At 41.4% G+C, this 27,114-nt stretch overlaps 1 protein-coding gene across 1 annotated transcript in view; it reads left to right on the forward strand.

Moving 5' to 3' along the window:
• Positions 1–17,509, forward strand: part of LOC120054456 (potassium/sodium hyperpolarization-activated cyclic nucleotide-gated channel 2-like) — a 69,845-nt gene extending 52,336 nt beyond the window's left edge. The window contains exons 6-8 of the mRNA XM_039001871.1: positions 400–640; positions 2,941–3,105; positions 15,913–17,509. Of these exons, the coding sequence (XP_038857799.1) occupies positions 400–640; positions 2,941–3,105; positions 15,913–16,877 (1,371 nt within the window). The 3' untranslated portion in view covers positions 16,878–17,509. The remainder of the gene's footprint in view (positions 1–399; positions 641–2,940; positions 3,106–15,912) is intronic.
• Positions 17,510–27,114: the final 9,605 nt, after the last annotated feature.

Below are 27,114 nucleotides of genomic sequence, written 5' to 3' on the forward strand. Positions count from 1 at the left end.
TCGGCCGTCTCGTTCTGTGAGCTTGTGTGTCCTACCACTTCGCGGCTGAGCCGTTGTTGCTCCTAGATGTTTCCACTTCACAATAACAGCACTTGCAGTTGACCGGGGCAACTCTAGCAGGACAGTAATTTTACGAACTGACTTGTTGGAAAGGTGTCATCCTGTGACGGTGCCACGTTGAAAGTCAGCTCTTCAGTAAGGCCATTCTACTGCCAATGTTTGTCTATGGAGATTGCTTGAGTGTGTGCTCAATTTTATACACCTGTCAGCAACGAGTGTGGCTGAAATAGCCAAATCCACTCATTTGAAGGGGTGTCCACATAATTTTGTGTATGTAGTGTATGTTAGTCTTAGATTTAACAATTCAAATTCAGTTACATTAATTATATTTTCCCTCAGGAAATTGTCAACTTCAACTGCCGTAAGCTGGTGGCATCCATGCCCCTGTTTGCCAATGCCGACCCCAACTTTGTGACAGCCATGTTGACCAAGCTCCGCTTCGAGGTCTTCCAGCCCGGAGATTACATCATCAGGGAGGGCACCATCGGCAAGAAGATGTACTTCATCCAACACGGTGTGACCAGCGTGCTGACCAAAGGAACTATGGGCATGAAGCTTTCTGATGGATCCTACTTTGGAGGTATGCTCAACAATATCAGACCTTTTTTTATGTTTGCCTGGCTGCTGCTGCTGAAAAACATATTATATAAAAAATATATATTTTATTTGATTCAATTCAATTGTATTCTATCGTGGTGCTGATAACATACATCTACTATAGAAAAGAAATTAAGTAAGTTACAGTGCATTCCTGTAGACTTAATTCACATTATTTTCTCGCTCTAAATCAGGGATCATCAAGTACATTTTTTTCTGGTCGGGGGGCCTGAACATATTTACAAATAATTTGTAGACTGCAAATTGACCGCAAGAAGACCAAACAGATAAACTATCTGACTAAAACATAACATTTGTATACAATATTTTATGTGAAGGAATACTTGGGAACAGTTTTTAAAAATAAAAATTACTTGGAGCTGATTTCCTGGTGTTTTTACAGTCTTTTATGTCCAACAATACAAATAAAGAAATGGTATTAAAAATAAAACTACCTGCGGGCCGACAGTTGGGGAACCCTGCTCTAAATCCTATGATCCAAACCACCAATGTCTCAACTATGTTAATATAAAAATTATAGCAGGCAAGATAATAAAATAAAAACACCCTGACATTTGACTTCTTCTCGCTAGTCTTTTTGCCCTGCAGCCAGTTTTGTCCCCATTTTCCATGCAGCCTGTCCTCTTCCCTGCCTGTTTTCAGATGCATCGCTGCTGTTGATCCACAGAAAAAGCACAACTTTTCCCAATGTGTCTGGGCCATGGTCTGGGGGCATTCTTCACATCCGGCTCCTCTTCAGAAGAGCAGAGTTCAGTTCAGTGGTGCTGTGGGTTGTGCTGTGAGGTGCCAGGAGCCAAGGGCAGATGCTGAAGGAGAGAGATCTACAGCAGCACCCACGGCTCATAAATAACAGCTAATTAGTCCACAGAACACCAATGACAGAGCAATTAGTAATGTCAACCGTCGACGTTCAAAGCCAAGCCATTATACTGTATGCCACCAGGAAGCCAACAGTTTTCAACATGGCATGGGCTAGGCGCAAACTTGAATCAGAATGTCTGTTCCGATTTGTGGTGATATTTGCCGATTCATCTGCTATTATTTACAATTAATAATATTACTGGAGAAGATACCGTATTTTGGTCCTGTTGTTGTATTATGATGAGGGCATATGGAAAGAAGGTAGAAACTAGGTACTGTAATAGTTGCCCTAAGATAAATTAAATGTGGGCATAAGTGAAACAACATGGCCCATATTCGCCGTAATTTGTTTTTAAAGGAGGAAATACCGGAGTGAGTAAGTGGGTGCAGTAGAGTCAGAATCACATCCCAGCATTGTGTTCTGCTGCTTGCCTCTGCAGCGCTCGGCACAGCGGAGAGAACGGAATCTCATTAATCTTGTGAAGAACTGTAAATCCCCCATCAGATAGCGGAGAGACACAGGGCTGCGCTGACACTCAAGGTCACACTTTAATACCCTGTGAATAAGGAGCCATTTTGAGAGTGGGAGGGGAGCTGGGGTGGAGAGGGTTTGTCACTGCGGCTTACTGACAAGATTATTATGTAAATGTATAACTCATGAATGGAACATCCCCTTGTTGCTCTTTAATGGTGTGTGGGCCTCTGTCCGGCCGGCGGTAGCTGATCTTTTACTTGACTGCGCTTCTTGTTAAATCCTCTTTTTCCATGGTCCCCGGGGGGTTGCCTACCACTGTAAAAGCTGATATGTAGAGTGGAGCCAGTGCAGTTCCCCCATGCAGACAGTAAATACTTTTTTCCCCCTTTACTGAGAGCCAGAGGATACCCTTCACACGCGACAGGAGAGCGAGGGGGGAGAACGGGGAGGCAGCAGAGTAAAAAGAGCATATGGTTGTCAAGACAACCATCAGCCACAGGCCAGAGAAGGAAGGGTAACACCTGAATGTAATGAACCTTGGCTCTACTACGTATCCAATCTTGTAGCTCCCTCCATACACTAAGCAGTCTCTACAGGGTCTTTGGTTTAAATGCCTTTCTCCTCTCTGTATTCATGCTCTGTATCCTCTCTGTAAATGACCTATTTCCACATGTGATAAATTGATACTGTAGGATTGTGTGTGCATTATATTTGAATCATAGTGTAGCAGTGTTTTATAATATAGAAATAAGAAGAATAAAGAGTGTGACATGTCCAAGGGAACTTTGTCATGGGATCATGACATTCGAATGGCTCATGTTTCTTTGACATGTTTTCTGTAGCTTAGTTACAGTAATGATGCTCCCTCTGGCTGTGTAGTAATTGTGTCTGTCTCTGACCGTCCTGTCTTTCTCTCTCTCCCTCAGAGATCTGTCTGTTGACCCGAGGCAGACGGACGGCCAGTGTGCGGGCGGACACGTACTGCCGTCTCTACTCCCTGTCTGTGGATAACTTCAATGAGGTGCTGGAGGAGTACCCAATGATGAGACGAGCCTTCGAGACTGTGGCCATCGACCGACTGGACCGGATAGGTGAGACCAGCCTACCACTGACCAATAAATAAGCCACTGACCCATACAGGATTAGTTATGCGCATAGTTGAGGCATTTTGTCATTCATAGAATCAGCAGAACAAAAACAGACATACTGTATTCTATCAATGGAACCTACTGTAACTATGCCATTAATTATTTCTCTATGACTTCCCTGGTTTCCTTGATTTCATTTTGGACCCTTTATTTAGGTGCAGCTGGTGTATCTTCAGCATAGGATTTTCACAAGATATGATTATTATCTCAAAATAACTGTGTGTGCCGTCCTCCCCTGGGTTTACTGTAAATGTGCTCTCAGGAGGAGTGATGCTCATTTGTGAAAGGGACTGCTCAGCACACTGTCTAAACAGCTTCCTTATGCTCTCCTCTTCTGTGTGGAAGGGAGGAAGTTACCGTATTTTCTCTTGGTTGCTACGTTACCTCCAGTGTTGCTACGCTGTCATTCACTCAGCTATCATCAGAAAGCACCTGGTTAGTGAATTCCGAGCTTTGAGTGTAAACATATAAATTATTCAACAGTGAAGGCAAGGTCAATGTGATGCTGATGTCACCGCTCGGTGACGTGCAGGGGCCCTGCATCCACCACCTGCCAGCGGTTGCCATAGCAGCCAGATTCCACATCAACTACGAGACGTTCGGTTTCACACATTCAGAGGAGATTGAGTTGTCTTTGATCTTTGACAACAGATTAACACCTAACCTGAATAGAGCATAGGGGAGCACGAAAGGTTTAATATTCTGTTTAACCCATTCATGTCCATAACAGAAATTAAAATTTGTTTTAGTACACTTGTTCTCTGAGCTTACTGATGGACGGATCTGAAGACATTTTTGAAATCGGCCAAAGCATTTGTCTACAATGTGAGTTGTTGATATTGTACTATATTTTGTCTCCGGACGCATGGGGTTACTGTTTTTACACATTTCATGAATCAAGTCATGTGAATGAATAAATGTTTAAATGATCCGATCTTAAAAAAAATTGGTATATAGATTGTCCAGAACAATATATACAGTGCATTCGGGAAGTATTCAGACCACTTGACTTTTTCCACATTTTGTTACGTTACAGCCTTATACACAATTTTTTCCCCCTCATCATCTATACACAATACCCCATAATGACAAAGCAAAAACTGTTTTTTTTATGTTTGCAAATGTATTAAAAAAAAACTGATATCACCTTTACATAAATATTCAGACCCTTTACTCAGTACTTTGCTGAAGCACCTTTGGCAGCGATTACACCCTTGAGTGTTCTTGGGTATGATGCTGCCAGCTTAGCACACCTGTATTTGGGGAGTTTCTCCCATTTGTCATGTCTTTACTATCATTAAACTGAAGATGAATCTTTATCAAATCTGTAATTATTATTACGCGATTAAACTGATTAATCATGTAACTGTAATTAACTAGGAAGTCGGGGCACCAAGGAAAATATTCAGATTACGGAGTTATAATATTCCTAATATAACTTTTCAAATATTTTCATATCTGATCAATAGTCTTCTGAATTAATGAATTATATATTTTTATTATATATTTTACCTCACGTTAGTCTCATTCCAAACGTCGTAAATTGTTGGTTATCTGCACGAACCCAGTCTTCACTATGAGTCATCCATACATCAATTGTCTTAAATCATTTATTTACTAACTAAGTAATTCACAGAAATGCATAAACAAACAGTAGATAGTTACAAGGAAATGATAACGGAGTTTCCCTAGTGGGATAAACCGGCATCGCGGCTTGGTGTACAAAAGGGAAGTGGGGGTCGACTGAGATAAGACAACACACAGTTGATAATTATAACAATTGAAATGCTAATCCTTTGCACATGAACGCTCACTCATTCGGGAACAATTGCAATGAATATATATATTTACGCTCAGTGTGTCGTCGGAGTCTCTGTTGAAAAGTTTGTTTCTGTTGGAGAGTTTGTCCGCCCTCTCTGTCGTGGTTAGAATGGATAGTTCAGAGTGACATTCATTCATGTCGTTATGGATAGATGTTTCGGCGGTTATCGGTCTTCCCGTTCAATGATACCGAATTCCTAGCTGCAGACTAGTAATTAATATCAAAGACTTGTTCTTATTCTGTCGGTATCGATAGTCTAAGAGTTTAACCACGTGGGATGGTTAAAAGATTCAGCAGTCTGGTCTCAACCTTGGCCCTCTCGTTATCAAGGTAAGCTGGTCTGCAACCTTTGTCCTCTCGTAATTGAGAGAAACATGGTCTGGTGATAGAAAACCCAGGTGGGGTTTTATTCGGAACACCGAAAAGGGCTGTCTCATGACGCCCGGTCCTGTCTGTGCCCCTGGGGGCGTGCCAAGGACTTAGTGAAACTTTTTAGGGAATTGGAGTTTCCTTCATTAAACAGTCCAAAATCACATTACACAATTTCACAAACAGTTCCATCCTCACTCATTCATTTTATACAACACTTAGATGTAAGCCTCATATCTGAGGCTATTATATAAACAGCATTATGGTAATGTGGCCATATTGTGTGAGTCAGAGTGAGTCATTTTACAGCAATTTCCCTAACTCAATATTAGGAAGGTTTTACAAAACATATATTGTGTTGCGCCCCCTTTTGCCTTCAGAACACCCTCAATTCATTGGGGTATGGACTCTACAAGGTGTCGAAAGCATTCCACAGGGATGCTGGCCCATGTTGGCTCCAATTTTTCCACAGTTGTCAAGTTGGCTGGATGTCCTTTGGGTGGTGTACAATTCTTGATACAAACTCAGCAGAGTTGCAGTTCTTGACACAAACTGGTGCGCCTACTACCATCCCCCGTTCAAAGGCACTTAAAACTTCTTGACGCACGGATCCCTTTAGCGGGATCATTTTCGTAAACAACCGCTGAATTGCAGAGTGCCAAATTCCCCAAAAATTGCTAAAAATATTTATATTCATGAAATCACAAGTGCAATATAGCAAAACACAGCTTAGCTTGTTGTTAATCCACCTGTCGTGTCAGATTTTTAAAATATGCTTTACAGCGAAAGCAATCCAAGCGTTTGTGTGAGTTTATCGATCACTAGATAAAACATTAAGAACACCTAGCAGCAATGTATATTGGTCACGAAAGCCAGAAAAGCAATAAAATTAATCGCTTACCTTTGATGATCTTCGGATGTTTGCACTCACGAGACTCCCAGTTACACAATAAATGTTCCTTTTGTTCGATAAAGATTATTTTTATATCAAAAAACCTCCATTTGTTTGGCGCGTTATGTTCAGTATTCCACAGCCTTAGGCAGGTCATCAAGGCTTGACGAAAATTCAAAATAGTATCCGTAAAGTTCGTAGAAACATGTCAAACGTTTTTAATAATCAATCCTCAGGTTGTTTTTAACATCAATAATCGATAATATGTCAACCGGACTGTAAACTATTCAATACTGGAGAAAGAAAACGTCGAGCAACCAGTGTCGAGCGCATGAACTAATGTAAGGACATCCGTCTATCCACTGACGCATTTTGATAAATCTCGCTCATTTTTCAGAATAAAAGCTTGAAACTATGTCATTTCTGTTATACTCACAGACAAAATTTTGACCGTTTTGGAAACTTTAGAGTGTTTTCTATCCTACTCTGTCAAGTATATGCATATTCTAGTATCTGGACCTGAGAAATAGGCAGCTTACATTGGGAACGTTATTTTTCCAAACATAAAAATTCTGCCCCCTAGCTTCAAGAGGTTTTAACCTGTCTCCTCCCCTTCATCTACGCGGATTGAAGTGGATTTAACAAGTGACATCAATAAAGGATCATAGCTTTCACCTGTGTTTTAATGCTTTGTAAACTCTGTATATACAAAAAAAAATCTAAAGAAATCCACACACTCTCTCACATACACAACCCTAGAATATATGCTTTATAAGTAAATTCAATGGATCTCTCTCTCTCAGATCTTAAGAATTGTTGGTGTGTGTATATATATATATATATATACACACTGAGTGTAAAGAAACATTAAGAACACCTGCTCTTTCCATGGAATTATAATATAAATTTACAATCTTAGAATGTCAGTGTGGCCTGTTTAGACACTTGTATTAACTATGATGACACCAAATGTTTTGCATTCATACCAAACATAATTTGATTTGTGGCGCGTTTCGATATTGTGCTAAATATTGTACAAGTACGCGAATGGGTTAATTCGTCTGCTGTTTAGCTATTCTCTAGATTTACTGACAACAGAAGCATCCTTCATCTAAGGCTTAGTATTGTAAGTGGCCAGACTAAAAAGTAACTGGCGGGTAGAAAGCTGATGAACTCCAGATCTAAACAGTAATTCAGAGGATGGTAATTCTCTGTTAACCTTGGAGTTATTTTGGAACGCAGAGTCTTTTTCCGACACCTTCACCTAAAGCATCCAAAGAAATCCTGTTTAAAATGTCTTGTAGTTTACACAATGTCAGGACAGGAGACTATGAGCCTTCTGTTTAGCAGATCAGGGTGTGTACTACAGTGCTCTAGCGCCTTTAGATGTCTCTGGAAGAGACAGTAGACTAGACTCATTGAACTCTATCCTGACCCTAAGGAAACATAATAGACTTGGCCCTTTTGCCCTGGAGCCTATAGCAGCCAACCACTCTGCAGTCAACTGGACTGTGTTGTACCATGCTAGCTAGTTATGCAGCTTGAATTAGAGTTAATGTCCCTGTCAGACTGTATTTTCCATGTTCTCCCAGTCCCTCAGACTCATGTTTCAAATCCACCTGATGTTTTCATGTGGGTGTCACTCTATTTGTTTTTAAAAGCCCGATAGAGACGGACAAGTTGAAAATCCCCTGCGGATGGGGGAAAAACAGAGAGTAGTAAAGATGAAACTCTGAAACTTGAGAGGGGGCGGAAGTAATAATCCTGGGAGTTCTTTTTAATGCGCGTTCAACTAGAAATGTTTTGAACGCTGGAGAGATGAGAGAGATGGATCTGTGATCTTACTTGGCTGCCTGCGTGAGCTCCGTGAAAGAGGCAATTTCAGCTGCAAATTGGTTTCTCCCCCAGTACCACCACCAACCCAGGCCCACACAACCACTATACACATGCACATACCACAGGCACATGTTGATCCACCTCATGTCTGAGAAAACACAGGCCACCCATCCTCACCCCAGGTGTTTGTGTGTGTGATCGGTCAGACTGAACATACCGTGACAGAAAGGTCATAGGGCCTTGTGTTTACAATTCAGGTGGTGCATGCTATAGCTGGGATGATTAACTGAAAATTGCAGACACCGACATTGCCCGCCTCTTACCAAAGCATTTTGCTTACGTCCGTAAACTGGTAATTAGGCTACACAATGTTTTTTAGGGTTCTATTCAAACCATTATTTGGTCAACTGTAATGTGCATTAACCTGCTTCCTGCAAGTAAAGTATCTGCCCCGCCGCCCCTGTTTCGCTGCCCGCTCTCAATCCCTCCCCCCACCTTGTGCACAGAGTGAAGGGAGCATACGAACAACATATCCAAATGTAATTGCAGGAAAAACACTTTTTGCCTAATGTTACTGTTGTTAAAGAGAGGGGAGTCTCGGCTTTCTGTATGTATGAAAAAAAAAATCAACACTAACTATTGAGAAAATGCCAGCACTTTACAAACAGAGTATATAATTGAGGTGATGCGTTGGCGGAACCGAGCGCCCCATTTGTGGTGAATACATCATCAAGTGCCTACATAGGCCTAACCAATGGAACGTTTTTGTTGGACATTAATTAGATCAATTACATGGCTATCTAGCAACAATATCATATTTAGGGTTGGCAATCTAGCTAATATGTTTTGACTTCCATTTCCTTAGGTGTTGAATTATGTAGTATATAGCCTAAGCCAATATGCACAAAAAGATGCAGGTAACTTAATCTCTAAAGAGCCTCAAATGAATCTGATCATTCTAGATCCTATTTTGACATGTTGTACTTGTATGTATGTATGTACAGTCGTGGCCCAAAAATTTGAGAATGACACAAATATTAATTTTCACAAAGTCTGCTACCTCAGTTTGTATGATGGCAATTTGCATATACTCCAGAATGTTATGAAGAGTGATCAGATGAATTGCAATTAATTACAAAGTCCCTCTTTGCCGTACAAATGAACTGAATCCCAAAAAAACATTTCCACTGCATTTCATCCCTGCCACAAAAGGACCAGCTGACATCATGTCAGTGATTCTCTTGTTAACACAGGTGTGAGTGTTGACGAGGACAAGGCTGGAGATCACTCTGTCATGCTGATTGAGTTCGAATAACAGACTGGAAGCTTCAAAAGGAGGGTGGTGCTTGGAATCATTGTTCTTCCTCTGTCAACCATGGTTTCCTGCAAGGAAACACGTGCCGTCATCATTGCTTTGCACAAAAAGGGCTTCACAGGCAAGGATATTGCTGCCAGTAAGATTGCACCTAAATCAACCATTTATCGGATCATCAAGAACTTCAAGGAGAGCGGTTCAATTGTTGTGAAGAAGGTTTCAGGGCGCCCAAGAAAGTCCAGCAAGCGCCAGGACCATCTCCTAAAGTTGATTCAGCTGCGGGATCGGGGCACCACCAGTACAGAGCTTGCTCAGGAATGGCAGCAGGCAGGTGTGAGTGCCTCTGCACGCACAGTGAGGCGAAGATTTTTGGAGGATGGCCTGGTGCCAAGAAGGGCAGCAAAGAAGCCACTTCTCTCCAGGAAAAACATCAGGGACAGACTGATATTCTGCAAAAGGTACAGGGATTGGACTGCTGAGGACTGGGGTAAAGTAATTTTCTCTGATGAATCCCCTTTCCGATTGTTTGGGGCATCCGGGAAAAAGGTTATCCGGAGAAGACAAGGTGAGCGCTACCATCAGTCCTGTGTCATGCCAACAGTAAAGCATCCTGAGGCCATTCGTGTGTGGGGTTGCTTCTCAGCCAAGGGAGTGGGCTCACTCACAATTTTGCCTAAGAACACAGCCATGAATAAAGAATGGTACCAACACATCCTCCGAGAGCAACTTCTCCCAACCATCCAGGAACAGTTTGGTGACGAACAATGCCTTTTCCAGCATGATGGAGCACCTGCCATAAGGCAAAAGTGATAACTAAGTGTCTCGGGGAACAAAACATCGATATTTTGGGTCCATAGTCAGGAAACTCCCCAGACCTTAATCCCACTGAGAACTTGTGGTGAATCCTCAAGAGGCGGGTGGACAAACAAAAACCCACAAATTCTGACAATCTCCAAGCATTGATTATGCAAGAATGGGCTGCCATCAGTCATGATGTGGCCCAGAAGTTAATTGACAGCATGCCAGGGCGGATTGCAGAGGTCTTGAAAAAGAAGGGTCAACACTGCAAATATTGACTCTTTGCATCAACTTCATGTAATTGTCAATAAAAGCCTTTGATATTTAAGAAATTCTTGTAATTATACTTCAGTATTCCATAGTAACATCTGACAAAAATATCTAAAGACACTGAAGCAGCAAACTTTGTGGAAATTAATATTTGTGTCATTCTCAAAACTTTTGGCCAGGACTGTATGTATGTATGTATGTATGTATGTATGTATGTATGTATGTATGTATATATTTATATATATATATATTAATTCCCTGAACATGTTAGATGAAATAGCTAACTTCTTTCATGTCTTACTTGGCACCTTAAAAGTCCTGCCCGCTAACGGAAAGTGACTGTGCATAAAAAAAATATACAGTACCAGTCAAAAGTTTGGACACACCTACTCATTCAAGGTTGTCTTTATTTTGAATATTTTCTACATTGTAGAATAATAGTGAAAACATCAAAACTATGAAATAACACATATGGAATCATGTAGTAACCAAAAAAAGTGTTAAACAAATCCAAATATATTTGAGATTCTTCAAAGTAGCCACCCTTTGCCTTGATGACAGCTTTGCACACTCTTGGCATTCTCTCAACCAGATTCATGAGGTAGTCACCTGGAATGCATTTCAATTAACAGGTATGCCTTGTTAAAAGTTAATTTGGGGAATTTCTTTCCTTCTTAATGCGTTTGAGCCAATCAGTTGTGTTGTGACAAGGTAGGGGTGGTATACAGAAGATAGCCCTATTTGGTAGAAGACCAAGTCCATATTATGGCAAGAACAGCTCAAATAAGCAAAGAGAAACGACAGTCCATCATTACCTTAAGACATGAAGGTAAGTCAACCCGGAAAATTTCAAGGACTTTGAACGTTTCTTCAAGTGCAGTCACAAAAACCATCAAGGGCTATAATGAAACTGTCTCTCATGAGGACCACCACAGGAATGGAAGACCCAGAGTTACCTCTGCTGAAGAGGATAAGTTCATTAGAGTTACCAGCCTCAGAAATTGCATCCCAAATAAATGCTTCACAGAGTTCAAGTAACAGACACATTTGAACATCAATTGTTCAGAGGAGACCGCATGAATCAGGCCTTCATGGTCAAATTGCTGCAAAGAAACGACTACTAAAGGACACCAATTAAAAGAAGAGACTTGCTTGGGCCAAGAAACATGAGCAATGTACATTAGACCGGTGGAAATTTGTCCTTCGGTCTGATGAGTCCAAATGTGCGATTTTTGGTTCCAACCACCGTGTCTTTGTGAGACGCAGAGTAGGGGAATGAATGATCTCCGCATGTGTGGTTTTTCAAGAGGACAATGACTCAAAACACACCTCCAGGCTGTGAAAGGGCTATTTGACCAAGAAGGAGAGTGATGGAGTGCTGCATCAGATGACCTGGCTTTCACAGTCACCCGACCTCAACCCAATTGAGATGGTTTGGGATGAGTTGGACCGCAGAGTGAAGGAAAAGCAGTCAACAAGTGCTCAGCATACAGTTGAAGTCAGAAGTTTACATACACCTTAGCCAAATACATTTAAACTCAGTTTTTCACAATCCCTGACATTTAATCCTAGTAAAAATTCATTGTCTTAGGTCAGTTAGGATCACCACTTTATTTTAAGAATGTGAAATGTCAGAATAATAGTAGAGAGAAGGATTTATTTCAGCTTTTATTTCTTTCATCACATTCACAGTGGGTCAGAAGTTTACATACACTCAATTAGTATTTGGTAGCATTGCCTTTAACCTTTCTAGGACACACGTTCCGCTAGCGGAACCCCTCGACAACATTCCGCTGAAAAGGCAGCGCGGGAAATTCAAAAATATTTTTTAGAAATATGGAACTTTCACACATTAACAAGTCCAATACAGCAAATGAAAGATAAACATCTTGTTAATCTACCCATCGTGTCCGATTTAAAAAATGCTTTACAGCGAAAACACAACATATGATTATGTTGATATGATTAAGTCCAAAAAACACACAGCCATTTTCCCAGCCAAAGATAGAAGTCACAAAAAGCAGAAATAGAGATAAAATTAATCACTAACCTTTGATGATCTTCATCAGATGACACTCATAGGACATCATGTTACACAATACATGTATGTTTTGTTCGATAATATGCATATTTATATCAAAAAATCTCAGTTTACATTGGCGCCATGTTCAGAAATGCCTCCAAAATATCCGGAGAAATTGCAGAGAGCCACATCAAATAACAGAAATGCTCACCATAAACTTTGATGAAAGATACATGTTTTACATAGAATTAAAGATACACTTGTTCTTAATGCAACCGCTGTGTCAGATTTTAAAAAAACCTTACGGAAAAAACAAACCATGCAATAATCTGAGACGTCTCACAGATAGAAACAACATTTCTTCGCCATGTTGGAGTCAACAGAAATACGAAATTACATTATAAATATTCCCTTACCTTTGATGATCTTCATCAGAATGCACTCCCAGGAATCCTAGTTCCACAATCAATTGTTGTTTTGTTCGATAATGTCCATTATTTATGTCCAAGTAGCTACTTTTGTTAGCACGTTTAGTACACATATGCAAACGCTCGTGCAGGTCCAGGCGAACTTCGGACGAAAACTTCAAAAAGTTATATAACAGGTCGAATAAACTTGTCAAACCAAGTATAGAATCAATCTTTAGGATGTTGTTATCATAAATATTCAATAACGTTCCAACCGGAGAATTCCTTTGTGTCTATAGAAGTAATGGAACGCAAGTCGATATCATGTGGAATGCGCGTGACCAGGACCTGGCTCTCTGCCAGACCACTAACTCAAAAAGCTCCCATCCGGCTCAACATCACAGTAGAAGCTTCATTCAACGTTCTACAGACTGTTGACATCTAGTTGAAGCCGTAGGAAGTGCAAACAGATCCATATCCCACTGGGATTTCAATAGGCGATGAGTTGAAAATTGACCAGCCTCAGAATTCCCACTTCCTGTTTGGATTTTTTATCAGGTTTTTGCCTGCCATATGAGTTATGTTATACTCACAGACATCATTCAAACAGTTTTAGAAACTTCAGAGTGTTTTCTATCCAATAGTAATACTAATATGCATATATTAGCATCTGGGACAGAGTAGGAGGCAGTTCACTCTGGGCACGCTATTCATCCAAAGTGAAAATGCTGCCCCCTATCCCTAAAAAGTTTAATTTTTTAACTTGGGTCAAACGTTTCGGGTAGCCTTCAACAAGCTTCCCACAATAAGTTGGTTGAATTTTGGCCCATTCCTCCTGACAGAGCTGGTGTAACTGAGTCAGGTTTGTAGGCCTCCTTGCTCGCACACAGTTTTTCATTTCTGCCCACAAATTTTCTATAGAATTGAGGTCAGGGCTTTGTGATGGCCACTCCAATACCTTGACTTTGTTGTCCTTAAGTCATTTTGCCACAACTTTGGAAGTATGCTTGGGGTCATTGTCCATTTGGAAGACCCATTTGCAACCAAGCTTTAACTTCCTGATTGATGTCTTGAGATGTTGCTTCAATATATCCACATAATATTCCCTCTTCATGATGCCATCTATATTGTGAAGTGCACCAGTCCCTCCTGCAGCAAAGCACCCCCACAACATGATGCTGCCACCCCCGTGCTTCACGGTTGGGATGGTGTTCTTCGGCTTGAAATCCTCCCCCCTTTTCCTCCCAACATAAGGATTGTCGTTATGGCCAAACAATTATATTTTTGTTTCATCAGACCATAGGACATTTCTCCAAAAAGTACGATCTTTGTCCCCATGTGCAGTTGCAAACCGTAGTCTGGCTTTTTATATGGCGGTTTTGGAGCAGTGGCTACTTCCTTGCTGAGCGGCCTTTCAGGTTATGTTGATATATGACTCTTTTTACTGTGGATATAGATACTTTTGTACCTGTTTCCTCCAGTATCTTCACAAGTTCCTTTGCTGTTGTTCTGGGATTGATTTGCACACCAAAGTACGTTCATCTCTAGGAGACAGCGTCTCCTTCCTGAGTGGTATGACGGCTTCATGGTCCCATTGTGTTTATACTTGCGTACTATTGTTTGCACAGATGAACATGGTACCTTCAGGCGTTTGGAAATTGCTCCCAAGGATGAACCAGACTTGTGGAGGTCTACAATTTTCTTTCTGAGGTCTTGGATGATTTCTTTAGATTTTCCCATGATCTTAAGCAAAGAGGCACTGAGTTTGAAGGTAGGCCTTGAAATACATCCACAGGTACACTTCCAATTGACTCAAATGATGTCAATTAGCCTATCAGAAGTTTCTAAAGCCATGAGATAATTTTCTGGAATTTTCCAAGCTGTTTAAAGGCACAGTCAACCTAGTGTATGTAAACTTCTGACCCACTGGAATTGTGATACAATGAATTATAAGTGAAATAATCTGTCTGTAAACAATTGTTGAAAAGATTACTTGTGTCATGCACAAAGTAGATGTCCTAACCAACCTGCCAAAACTATAGTTTGTTAACAAGAAATTTGTGGAGTGGTTGAAAAACAAGTTTTAATGACTCCAACCTAAGTGTATGTAAACTTCCGATTTCAACTGAATATGGGAACTCCTTCAAGACTGTTGGAAAAGCATTCCTCATGAAGCTGGTTGAGAGAATGCCAAGAGTGTGCAAAGCTGTCATCAAGGCAAAGGGTGGCTACTTTGAAGGATCTCAAATTTAAAATATATTTTGATTTGTTTCACACTTTTTTGGTTACTACATGTTTCCATATGTGTTATTTCATAGTTTTGATGTCTTCACTATTATTCTACAATGTAGAACATAGTAAAAATACAGAAAAGCCCTTGAATGTATGTCCAAACCTTTGACATTTATTTATTGTTATCGAGCAAAATGGGTCAAGAATTCAATTGATCACAATATTACTTTTTTCCCAGCTCTAGTACACAAACACACACAAGTTAAAACATCTACAGTGAGCCCACTGACACATACGGAGGCTCGAGCGTATCTTCCCTTCTCAGTGCAAAATTACTGTCTGTGAATTCAGTAGCGAAGGTGCATAAAGATGGCGGCCCCCATGTACTTACCACAAACGCCTAATTTGCTAAGTTTGCTTAAAAAGTCTGTGGATAGTGCAAGAACAATGGCGTCATATCTGAATTCCTCTATCTTTATGCACCTTAGCCATTACAGACAGCCTCCAGATGGGCAGACTGAAGGGAGATATGAATACATGTCTGTCCTGATCAGGTTAACTCCTTCCAGCTGCCCCATACTCTGTTCTGCTATGCCAGCAACTTCTCTAATACCAACTAATCAGGGGGGAGAATGCTATTACTGTAGAGCACTGTTAGGAGTATTCATTGGACCATTTGGCTGTTTATTACTTTGTATAATGTATTGATTGTGCTGATTCTACAGTGGAACTGTGTCTGCTCAGGTAACAGAGTCTCATCTCTCCTCTTCTATTTTCCGTCCTCAGGGAAGAAGAACTCAATCCTAATGCACAAGGTTCAGCATGACCTCAACTCGGGTGTCTTCAACAACCGAGAGAATGAAATTATCCAAGAGATTGTGAAATATGACCGTGAGATGGTGCAGCAGGTGGACATGCAGAGGCCTCGTGCCATGTCCATGTCCAACCCCCCCACGCACGGGGGCATCTTCGCTCCTCCAGCCCCACCTCAGAGCTCAGCCATCGCCACCCTCCAGCAGGCTGTGGCTATGAGCTTCTGTCCCCCCATGGCAGGCCCTCTGGTAGGGGCCGGGGCCCTGCAGTCACCCCGGATGGTACGGAGGTTCCAGGTGATGCAGAGCATGTCAGCCTCCCCTCCTCCCCAGACTGAGCAGACCATGCAGCCCCAGCTACACGCCGGTGGTGCCTTCGCCTCCGCCCTCTCCAGCCCCCCCATCCAGAGCCCCCTAGCTGCTGGGGGACGGACATTCCAGTACGGCCCCTCTTCTGGCTCCCAGCTCTCCCTGGTCCAGCAGATCGTGCCCAGCCCCCCTCACCGGCCCAACACCCATAACAGCACCCGCTCTCTGCACATGGGCAGTCTGAGTCAGGACGCCAGGGCACTGTCTGCCTCTCAGCCCTCTCTGCCCCAAGGAGGGGCTCAACCCGTGGCCCCGAGCCCACCACAGTCCAACCGTGTTTCCTCAACCTCCATTGGGCCACCTCAGACCCCCCCGGGCTCTGTGGGGCTCAGGAGCGCTGTGACACATAGGATGGTGCTGCCCCACCAGATGTCTGTGGGGGCGTTTCCTCTAGCCTCCCTCCCGGGGACTCTGACATCGCTGGGGACAGGCATGGGTGCGGGTATGGGAGTGGGCATGGGAGCAGGCTTGGCGCCAGCCCTGCCAGACTCAGGTTTACCCAAAAAGGACTCCAAAGCCAGCCACCCTGAGACAGACCATGTCAGATCGAGGCTATCTTCCAATTTGTGACCATTATTAGATTTCTGCAGAGCCAGGGGTTTTTGGTTGTGGGAACTGTGGAAGATTTCGTCCTTCTACCCAATAATCTCCCCTCTCCCTGTCACGTGGTTCTGAATATGACTATAAGAATGTATGCTGTGGGACCTTGGAGAGGGAGCGGGAGACCGTAGCTGAAAGACAATGTATGACTAACAATATAGTTATTATCAGAGGTGGGATGTTTCTACTCCACCCACAGACATAGATAGTAGATACCGGCCGTACGTAGTAGTAGCACCTTCTCCCCACATCTCTCCTTTATTTACTCTCTTTACTGTAACCATATTCAACATAAATAGCACGCATCTCTCACCCATTATCTATATAGTCGAACAATACAAACTGGCAGGGACAAGAAGAAAATCAGGAACCTGCTTCAGATGACAACGATGACAACAACGCTTTGCAGAAGTTGTTCTGGGATTTCCTCTTTTCTCTATGGACTGGTTTTAACAAAAGTTCTACTCATGTCACTGTAATATTGTTTCAGAAAACAAGAAAATGTTTTTTTTAGACCATGTCTTAAATTATTGCTTTTTTTTTTTTACAGGTTGGGCTTAAACAAAATGTTGCATTGTATTAATGGGATGAATAATATATTTCTGAAAAAAAACGAGTGGATAGATCATTTCACTGCCTTGATTTCAACATTTGACGCCATATCCTTTGTGTGTGTGTGTGTGTGTGTGTGTGTGTGTGTGTGTGTGTGTGTGTGTGTGTGTGTGTGTGTGTGTGTGTGTGTGTGTGTGTGTGTGTGTGTGTGTGTGTGTGTGTGTGTGTGTGTCTCTCCATAAGGAATTCATATCTATAAAATATATCTTCCCCCTTTCTCAAATTGTATTTGCAGATGACAGTGTAGATATAATTTCAGTATTTTTCTTGGAGTCTACAGCCTACATTTCATTCTGGCTTGGCCAGAATACAGCTAGGGTGCAAGTGATATACACTACCTGACCAAAAGTATGTGGACACATACTCGTCGACCACATCTCATTAGAAAATCATGGGCATTAATATGGAGTTGGTGCCCCCTTTGCTGCTATAACAACCTCCACTCTCCTGGCTCGCAGTCGGCGTTCCAATTCATCCCAAAGGTGTTCGATGGGGTTGAGTTCAGGGCGTTTCAACTGCTCCAGTATCCAATGGCAGCGAGCTTTAAACCACTCCATCCTGCGCTTGGCATTGTGCATGGTGATCTTAGGTTTGTGTGTGGCTGCTCGGCTATTGAAATCCATTTCCTGAATCTCCTGATGAACAATTATTGTGCTGACTTTGCTTCCAGAAGCAGTTTGGAACTCGGCAGTGACTGTTGCAACCGTGGACAGACAATTTTTACGCTCTAGGCAGTCCCATTCTGTGAGCTTGTGTGGCCTACCACTTTGGGCTGAGCTGTTGTTGCTCCTAGACATTTCCACTTCACAATAACAGCACTTACAGTTGACTGGGGCAGCTCTAGCAGGGCAGACATTTGACGAACTGACTTGCTGGAAAGGTGGCATCCTATGACGGTGCCACGTTGAAAGCTCTTCAGTAAGGCCATTCTACTGCCAACGTTTGTCTATGGAGATTGCATGGCTGTGTGCTCAATTTTATACACCTGTCAGCAACGGGTGTGGCTTAAATATCCAAAACCACTCATTTGATGGGGTGTCCACATACTTTTGTGTATATAGTGTTTAAACCAAGTCATCCATCCCCATTGGACGATGCATATGCATGTTGATTTGGGTTATGAATCACATGAATATATCAACATACTGTATCTTATTCAACCCTGATGGAAATGCGTATCAGGTTTTTTGCATAGCTGAAGATTAGTATAGACAGATCATAGTTTTATATTTTTAAACATATCCAAGATAATAGTCTGACTGATGTTCTGAAGGCACTGTGCAGTGTAATTGATTACGCTAATATGTATTCTTATACTGTACAGAGACTGATGCACGCTGGTCAGATCCACACATTACACCATTTAATGAATACGTTGAACTTTTCATCTCATCTGCATTGTCCCATCCATGACAAGACTTTTTAGATTATTTAAAACAAATCCATTTTCTTTTTCCTTTCCTCTCAAATTCTAACAGTAATATTGCATCAAATTGAGGTAGATTTTGTGTGCATAAATTACATAATGCTTCTGGAATGCTGAAATCTAAATGACTCCCATTCTATTCTAATCTGCAGCAAGGACAGAGCAGACATTTTGGAGGGTGCATTTCAATGATGTGTCTCCTACCATAAGTGATGCCACTGAATGTGTTTACCGGCCTCCACTGATTAGTGTCCAAAAGTATTAGTGGAAGAGGCTTTCCAAGCGCTGATATCCAATTCATCTGCTGCTCAATAACCCTCCCCACCACCACCATTACTATGTAATGAGAGAGAAGATTGGATCCCCTCAGGCCCCATTTATTTTGGACTGTTATTACTTTCCATTGTGTTTCATCATAAGTTTTACTGTATCATCCACCTTGTCAGTGGCGCCAAGGTTGTGGGTTTGGAAGGGATTTGTTGCTGGAAATTATGCCCAATTAAACTTCTTTGGGAACTTTCATGTGTTTGAAGATGGTTTTAATGGCCAAATTCCTTTTAGATTGCTGAGCAGGTTTTGAGACTATTTGTCTAGCAATAAATTAGGACATTTAACAAACATGTAATAAATACCATACAATACAGTGTAGATGAAAAGCCAAAATTTTAATAAAATGTCAATGTTTTTGAATTGCTTAAGATTTGTTTATGGGAAGCGTTTGGAAGTTCTTATATCTACTGTACATGACACACTTAAGATGGTAAATGGTGGGAATATTTCATGCAATCCATATACACTCAATAAAAATATAAACGCAACATGTAAAGTGTTGGTCCCATGTTTCATGAGCTGAAATAAAAGATCCCAGAAATGTTTCATACGCACAAAAAGCTTATTTCTCTCAAATGTTGTGCACAAATTTATTTACATCCCTGTTAGTGAGCATTTCTCTTTTACCAAGATAATCCATCCACCTGACAGGTGTGGCATATCAAGAAGCTGATTAAACAGCAAGATCATTATACAGGTGGACCTTGTGCTGGGGACAATAAAAGGCCACTCTAAAATGTGAAGTTTTGTCACACAACACAATGCCACAGATGTCTCAATTTTTGAGGGAGTGTGCAATTGGCATATTGACTGCAGGAATGTCCACTAGAACTGTTGCCAGAGAACTGAATGTTCATTTCTCTACCATAAGCCGCCTCCGTCGTTTTAGAGAATTTGGCAGTACGTCCAACCGGCCTAATAACCGCAGACCACGTGTATGGCGTCGTGTGGGAAAGCAGTTTGCTGATGTCAATGTTCCTAGGCATGTGAAATCCATAGATTAGGGCCTAATTTATTCATTTCAATTGACTGATTTCCTTATATGAACTGTAACTCATTAAAATCTTAGAAATTGTTCCATGTTGCGTTCATACTGTATTTGTGTTTAGTATACAATCCATTTACAATCCTATCTGAAGCATGTTCATTTTGTCACGGTAGAATGACAGTTATCCTCTCCAATAGCTACATTTGTTGTCATGTGTTTAGCCTTTACCCAGCATCTTTCTTGGGATGTTTCCTTGCCAAATTGTGATTTAAACTGTAACTTGAATAAATATATGAAGCAATAACAAGCAGTATAAGAAAGAGTCCTTGATGTTTTGGTTTACATTTCCGGGAAGAGACTGAAATAACTTTTTAAACCCTTACATTAACTGTACGTACTGTATAGGTCATATTCTATAACAATTAGTACACGTTCTGTTCTATTCAGAGGAACTGAAACAAGGAAACGTGTGGTACTGGTTTATTCATCTCTATCCACAACAGGAACTCTATCAAGAATTTGAATGAAGTGTTTATTTGCTCATTTGATTTTTCCAGTGCAATACAATTACATGAAATATCTATCAACACTATCTTCAGGGCATTGTTGTCTCTCAGCTCTGCAAACGTTCCTGACCACTTTTCCTGAAGTATCCTCAAACCAATTATCAATTTAGCCTTGAATCCTGACACTGGTGTAACCCTTTCTCTCACACTGTCAGAGAAGAGCAATTTTTCTGTAAATAAATAATGCACCTGAGTTTTTACAGAAAAACACAGAACACCCCTGGGCCAAGTTAGGCATCTGCGTTTGTCACATTCCGCAGCATCTGTGTTTTCCAAATGCTTTATTAGCCCCCCATATTTCTTTCCCCCTGTCCAAATATAGTGTACTTTACAGAAACTGTTGCAGTTCATTTAGGGAGACACTGATGGCTGTTTTTTTGTTGTGTTGCCGGGCAGGTCATTGTGGAGACATAGCATGTAAAGCTGGGAGATAAATCAGACAGAACATGGATTAGAGAAGGGCGACAATTTAAGACTAATCAACCTCGCAAATAAAATATTCAAATAGCTGCGATGGGGAGAGAGGTAATTTTGAAGTGGCCAGTCATGGTGGAGAGAGAGCGTTTGGGGTGACTGTTACGTGAGCTGACATTTCACAGGCTTTGTAGTCTACCAGAAAGCTTGGCCCAGTCGTCAACTCACATTTTAGAGGAGTTATTAACTCATCAGACAGACATCCTGTCCTCTTCACATAGAAGAGACTGGGTCCAGAAATTCCACAAACATCGTAGTGCCTAATCCTAACTTGAGATTCAAACTTAAACTTTAACAAAAATCCCATTGACACTGCATGATGGAATAATGGAATAATGGAATAATCACTCCGGAATAATGGAATAATCACTCCACCAAACCAAATGAATGATCAGTTAGTCCTTTCAGTTGAACTTTGTCTGACATGTTATATTTCAAGTGTTGCTGTGGTCGGACAAATATTTTTGACATTTGAACAAAATCCATTTTTGTTGGTTTATTACCAATATCCTAAACTGTAAGCAATGAGATAGATGGTATATTCATGAATGTTATTCCCCCCAAAAAATGTGAATTCATATCCCTCCCTCTTCCTGATCAGTTCACATTTTTAGTCATAGACGTGTATAATGTTCCTCATACTCATAACCTACACATCTTACTCTCATACAGTAGTTTCTGAAACAATACTCAGTATGGAACTAGCAGTTGGCTTTTCTGTTAGAGATGCTTTCCATCTCTATTGGCGGACACTGTTGTGACCGATGTGATGTGAGCACATGTACAGTATGCTGCACAATATGGTCTTTGTTTTTGTTCCTTTCTATGCTGACCCCATTTAACCTGTCATTTTTAGCTGCGTCACAGACTATATGATTCAATTTGAGTGTGTCTTTGAGTGCGTGTGGACATTGAGATTGGAGGGAGGTGACTCCATACAAATGGTGCTTTGAGCACAAAGTGGCAGAGTCAGCTGTTATTACCAAACATTGCTTCTAAACTACAGCACTCAATTGACTTAACAGCTGATGGTCTCTTTTCAGAGCTGGTTGGAAACCCAGGCTCGCCATGAAGAAAAAATATATATACTTACAGCTAGTCAGAGCAACAGAAACAAAGGTACACATGCTAATCAGAATTGGGAGCTGGTTCTTTTAAAGAACAGTACATGTCTCATCTCTCTTGAAAAGGGATCCCCATAACACATGTACTGTATATACCTATTGCCTAGCATACCTAGTGCCTAGCATACCTAGTTTCCACATACTACATCTAGTTAATTGTCTCTGTGGCTGAAAAACAAAAGCTCCCCAAATGCAAATAAATCCAGTTGTGATGTATATCTAACTGCAATACATGTAATAAGAAAAGCTAATAAATACCATTTGGATTACTAATGTTTGTTGTTTGCTGATCAGCTATTACATAATACACATTGCACTTCTAACAAATGTTAATAGGGATTATATTATCATTATATACATATATATATAATCATATATATCATTATATTATACATATCCTTATATCATTATATAATCAACTGGTGTTCCCCTGTTCTCTGCACTCAACCTTTTGATTGGCTTTTCCATCACCTTTGAAATACACGATTTACTGTGCAATAAAGCATTCAATCATAAGGTTGCTTGTTCCTCCATTAGTGACACTTGCTGCATCAATATGTATATACTAAGTGGTCATGACCCTTGACATTCATTGCCAATGTCAGTAATGATGGAACATCCTCTTGACTGTTCTTGATTAAATTGTAATTGTACACAGGGAAAAATTGACATTGTTGTCAATACATTACCTTATTGTTATTCTTCCAAGGTTAATTTGCTCAATACAATGACGTCTCACACGGTGTGCACACGCACACACACAAGCACGCACACACACAAACACTGCTCCATCACTGAGCAGACAGTGACAATAGCTAGGTTCGCTGCATCAGTGATGAGGTGTGTGTGACAGTCAGTGAGCCACGTCACCCATTAGTGTGCGTCAGAGCTCTAGGTCAGAGCAAGGACACCCCCCCAGCCACACTACTTTACCTCTCCGCCCCCCCACCCAATAACCCCCCCTGGGGCTGCCAGTGCCCAGCGCCCCCCTGCCGGCTCTGCTGAGAGGTGGGCACTCATCACGCCACGGGGCAGCAGATACGCAGCGATACTGGGGGAGCTTGGCAGATGACCCAAAGAGCTAGCTCAGTGAGTGAGTGTCCTGGCCAGCACATGGAGACATTTGGATCCCTTACAGCTTGAGCCATGCTAAAATTCCTCACACTAGGTTGCTTCAATAGCTAGGATACCCGCTACTGTGCACATTATGTACCTTGACATCAGATCATTAGTTAAGTGTTTGTAAATCCCTCAAATGTATACTACATCCTGTTGAAATCATGTATTAGAAACACTTTGGCTTAACAGCAAAGGCTGTAGTAAAACTATGTTTGGTTGCATTTCATCAAACACTTGTGTTGCTTTCATGTGCAAGCTTCAACTATCTATCTATCGAACTTACCTGAATTCACCTGCTATGGAGTGTAGCCATCATTGCTTCAATGGTAGTTGTTCCAAGCGAGAGGAGGACTTATTTTATGACGCTGGACATCGTTTCTACTGCATGCAGGGCATTTTCCAGCATGTATTATAGATAAGCATCAGCCTTGGAATTATAGTTTCGGAGAGTTTGCTGCGGTACCATGAGTAATGTTGGATTTCCATTTCTTTGCCGAGTCATTCATCACTTCAGTGACAGAGGTTTTAAGAGTGCACTCTATACCCAGGGTTTTGTTCTATTTCTGTATTGTGATTGTGTTGTGTGCCTAATCATTTTGTCTAATAATATATTAAAGTTAATTGCATTCCGTGTGTAGTTGAATTTTTATTGAGTTATGATTGCATGGGAGAACATCCTGAAAACAGTAATCTCTGTGACTCGGATGGATCAGCATGGGAATAATTGTGAAAAGGACATCTCAGTAAATTAACTTCTATGATAATGACTTGCTAGGGGAAAAACGAGAGGCTAGGGATATTACTAATAGATATTTAAAGTTTAGATTATTGTTTTCAGAATGTACTCCTTTGCAATAGAATAAATGTAGTATGAAAATACAACCACACATTGAATGCAATTTGACTTAAATTTATTAGCTAAAAGAATAATGATTAGGTATACAAATGCAATACAATCAATTACAGTAGAGAAATCAAAAATTAAATCCTGGTTATAGAGCGCACTATTAAAACTCAGTCAATGACACTGTTTGACCTAGCAAGCTAATGTTGACTCACGTTGGAGCTCAATTAATGATTCAGCAATGAATGTGAACGCAATGTTACTCACAGTACCGCAGCAAACCCTTGAAACCAGCTGGCTGGAGTGTTACCGGACATATTCAATCTCTCCCTATCCCAGTCTGCTGTCCCCACTTGCTTCAAGATGTACACCATTGTTCCTGTACCCAAGAAAGCAAAGGTAACTGAACTAAATGACTATTGCCCCGTATCACTCACTTCTGTCGTCATGAAGTGCTTTGATAGGCTAGTTAAGGATCATATCACCTCTACCTTACCTGAAACCCTAGACCCACTTCAATTTGCTTACAGCCCCAATAGATCCACAGACGATGCAATCTTACATAGGAATAACTATGTAAGAATGCTGTTCATTGACTACAGCTCAGCATTCAACACCATAGTACCCTCCAAGCTCATCATTAAGCTCGGGGCCCTGGGTCCTGGACTTCCTGACGGGCTGACCCCAGGTGGTGAAGGTAGGAAACAACACCTCCACTTCTCTGATCCTCAACACAGGGGCCCCACAAGGGTGCGTGCTCAGCCCCCTCCTGTACTCCCTGTTCACCCATGACTGTGTGGCCACACACGCCTCCAACTCAATCATCAAGTTTGCAGATGATACAACAGTAATAGGCCTGATTACCAACAATGACAAGACAGCCTACAGAGAGGTGAGGGCCCTGGGAGTGTCGTGCCAGGAAAATAACCTCTCACTCAATGTCGACAAAACAAAGGAGCTGATCGTAGACTTCAGGAAACAGCGGAGGGAGCACACCCCTATCCACATCGAGGGGACCGCAGTGGAGCAGGTGGAGAGCTTCAAGTTCCTCTGCGTACACATCACTGACGATCTGAAATGCTCCTCCCATACAGACAGTGTGGTGAAGAAGGCGCAACAACGCCTCTTCAACCTCAGGAGGCTGAAGAAATTTGGCTTGGCACCTAAAACCCTCACATACTTCACAGATGCACAAGTGAGAGCTTCCTGTCGGGCTGTATCACTGCCTGGTACGGCAACAGCACCGCCCGCATCCACAGGGCTCTCTAGAGGGTGATGCGGTCTGCCCAGCGCATCATCGGGGGAAAACTACCTGCCCTCCAGGACACATACAACACCCGATGTCACAAGAAGGCCAAAAAGATCATCAAGGACAACAACCACCCGAGCCACTGCCTGTTCACCCCACTATCATCCAGAAGGCGAGGTCAGTACAGGTGCATCAAAGCTGGGACCGAGAGACTGAAAAACAGCTTCTATCTCAAGGCCATCAGACTGTTAAATAGCCATCACTAGGATGCTTCCACCTGGTTACATAACCCTGCACCTTAGAGTCTGTTGCCCCATATACATAGACTTGAAATCACTGGCCACTTCAATAATGGAACACTAGCCATTTTAATAATGTTTACATATTTTTGCTTTACTCATCTCATTATGTATATACTGTATTCTATTCTACTGTGTTTAGTCTATGCCACTCCGACATTTATTTATTTCACCTTTATTTAACCAGGTAGGCAAGTTGAGAACAAGTTCTCATTTACAATTGCGACCTGGCCAAGATAAAGCAAAGCAGTTCGACACATACAACAACACAGAGTTACACATGGAGTAAAACAAACATACAGTCAATAATACAGTAGAAAAATAAGTCTATATACAATGTGAGCAAATGAGGTGAGATAAGGGAGGTAAAGGCAAAAAACGGCCATGGTGGCGAAGTAAATACAATATAGCAAGTAAAACACTAGAATGGTAGATTTGCAGTGGAAGAATGTGCAAAGTAGAGATAGAAATAATGGGGTGCAAAGGAGCAAAATAACTAAATAAGGTAGGGGGAGAGGTTATATTAGGGGTTAAATTATAGGTTGGCTATGTACATTGCTCATCCTAATATTTATATATTCCTTAATTCCATTTTTTTACTTTTAGGTTCTGTGTATTGTGTGTATTGTTGTGAATTGTTAGGTATTACTGCACTATTGGAGCTAGAAACACAAGCATTTCCCTACACCCACAATAACACCTGCTAAACACGTGTACGTGACAAATAAAATTTGATTGGATTTTGATTTGAAACAATAATTCCAAGACTGATGTCTATCTATAATCCAATTGCGGAAAATGCCCTGTATGCAACAGAAGAGGCGACCAGAAGTCCTCAACTCATCTCAGAACAAAGCCTTCCTCAACAGCTCCCGATCCGACGAAGCCAGGCTAACTTCTTGAAGCGATGACGGCTAAATAAATAATATTTAAGTAATAAATCCAAGATGGCGTAGCAGTCAGTCTTTGTCTTCGTCTTGTCGTGTCCCGTGTATATACATTTTTTCTTCGCATTTTCTTCGCATATATTTTGTATATATTTTTTTAATATTTTTTTACCTCAACTCCAACATACTCTCCTGCAACCCGCCTCACCCAATGTGGTATGGATCTGCTATTTTCTTTACTTTAGAACCGGAACCCCCAACAGAAGCTAGCCAGCTAACTAGCTACTAG

Source organism: Salvelinus namaycush, chromosome 10 (assembly GCF_016432855.1).
Source record: "Salvelinus namaycush isolate Seneca chromosome 10, SaNama_1.0, whole genome shotgun sequence".
NCBI classification, from domain to species: domain Eukaryota; kingdom Metazoa; phylum Chordata; class Actinopteri; order Salmoniformes; family Salmonidae; genus Salvelinus; species Salvelinus namaycush.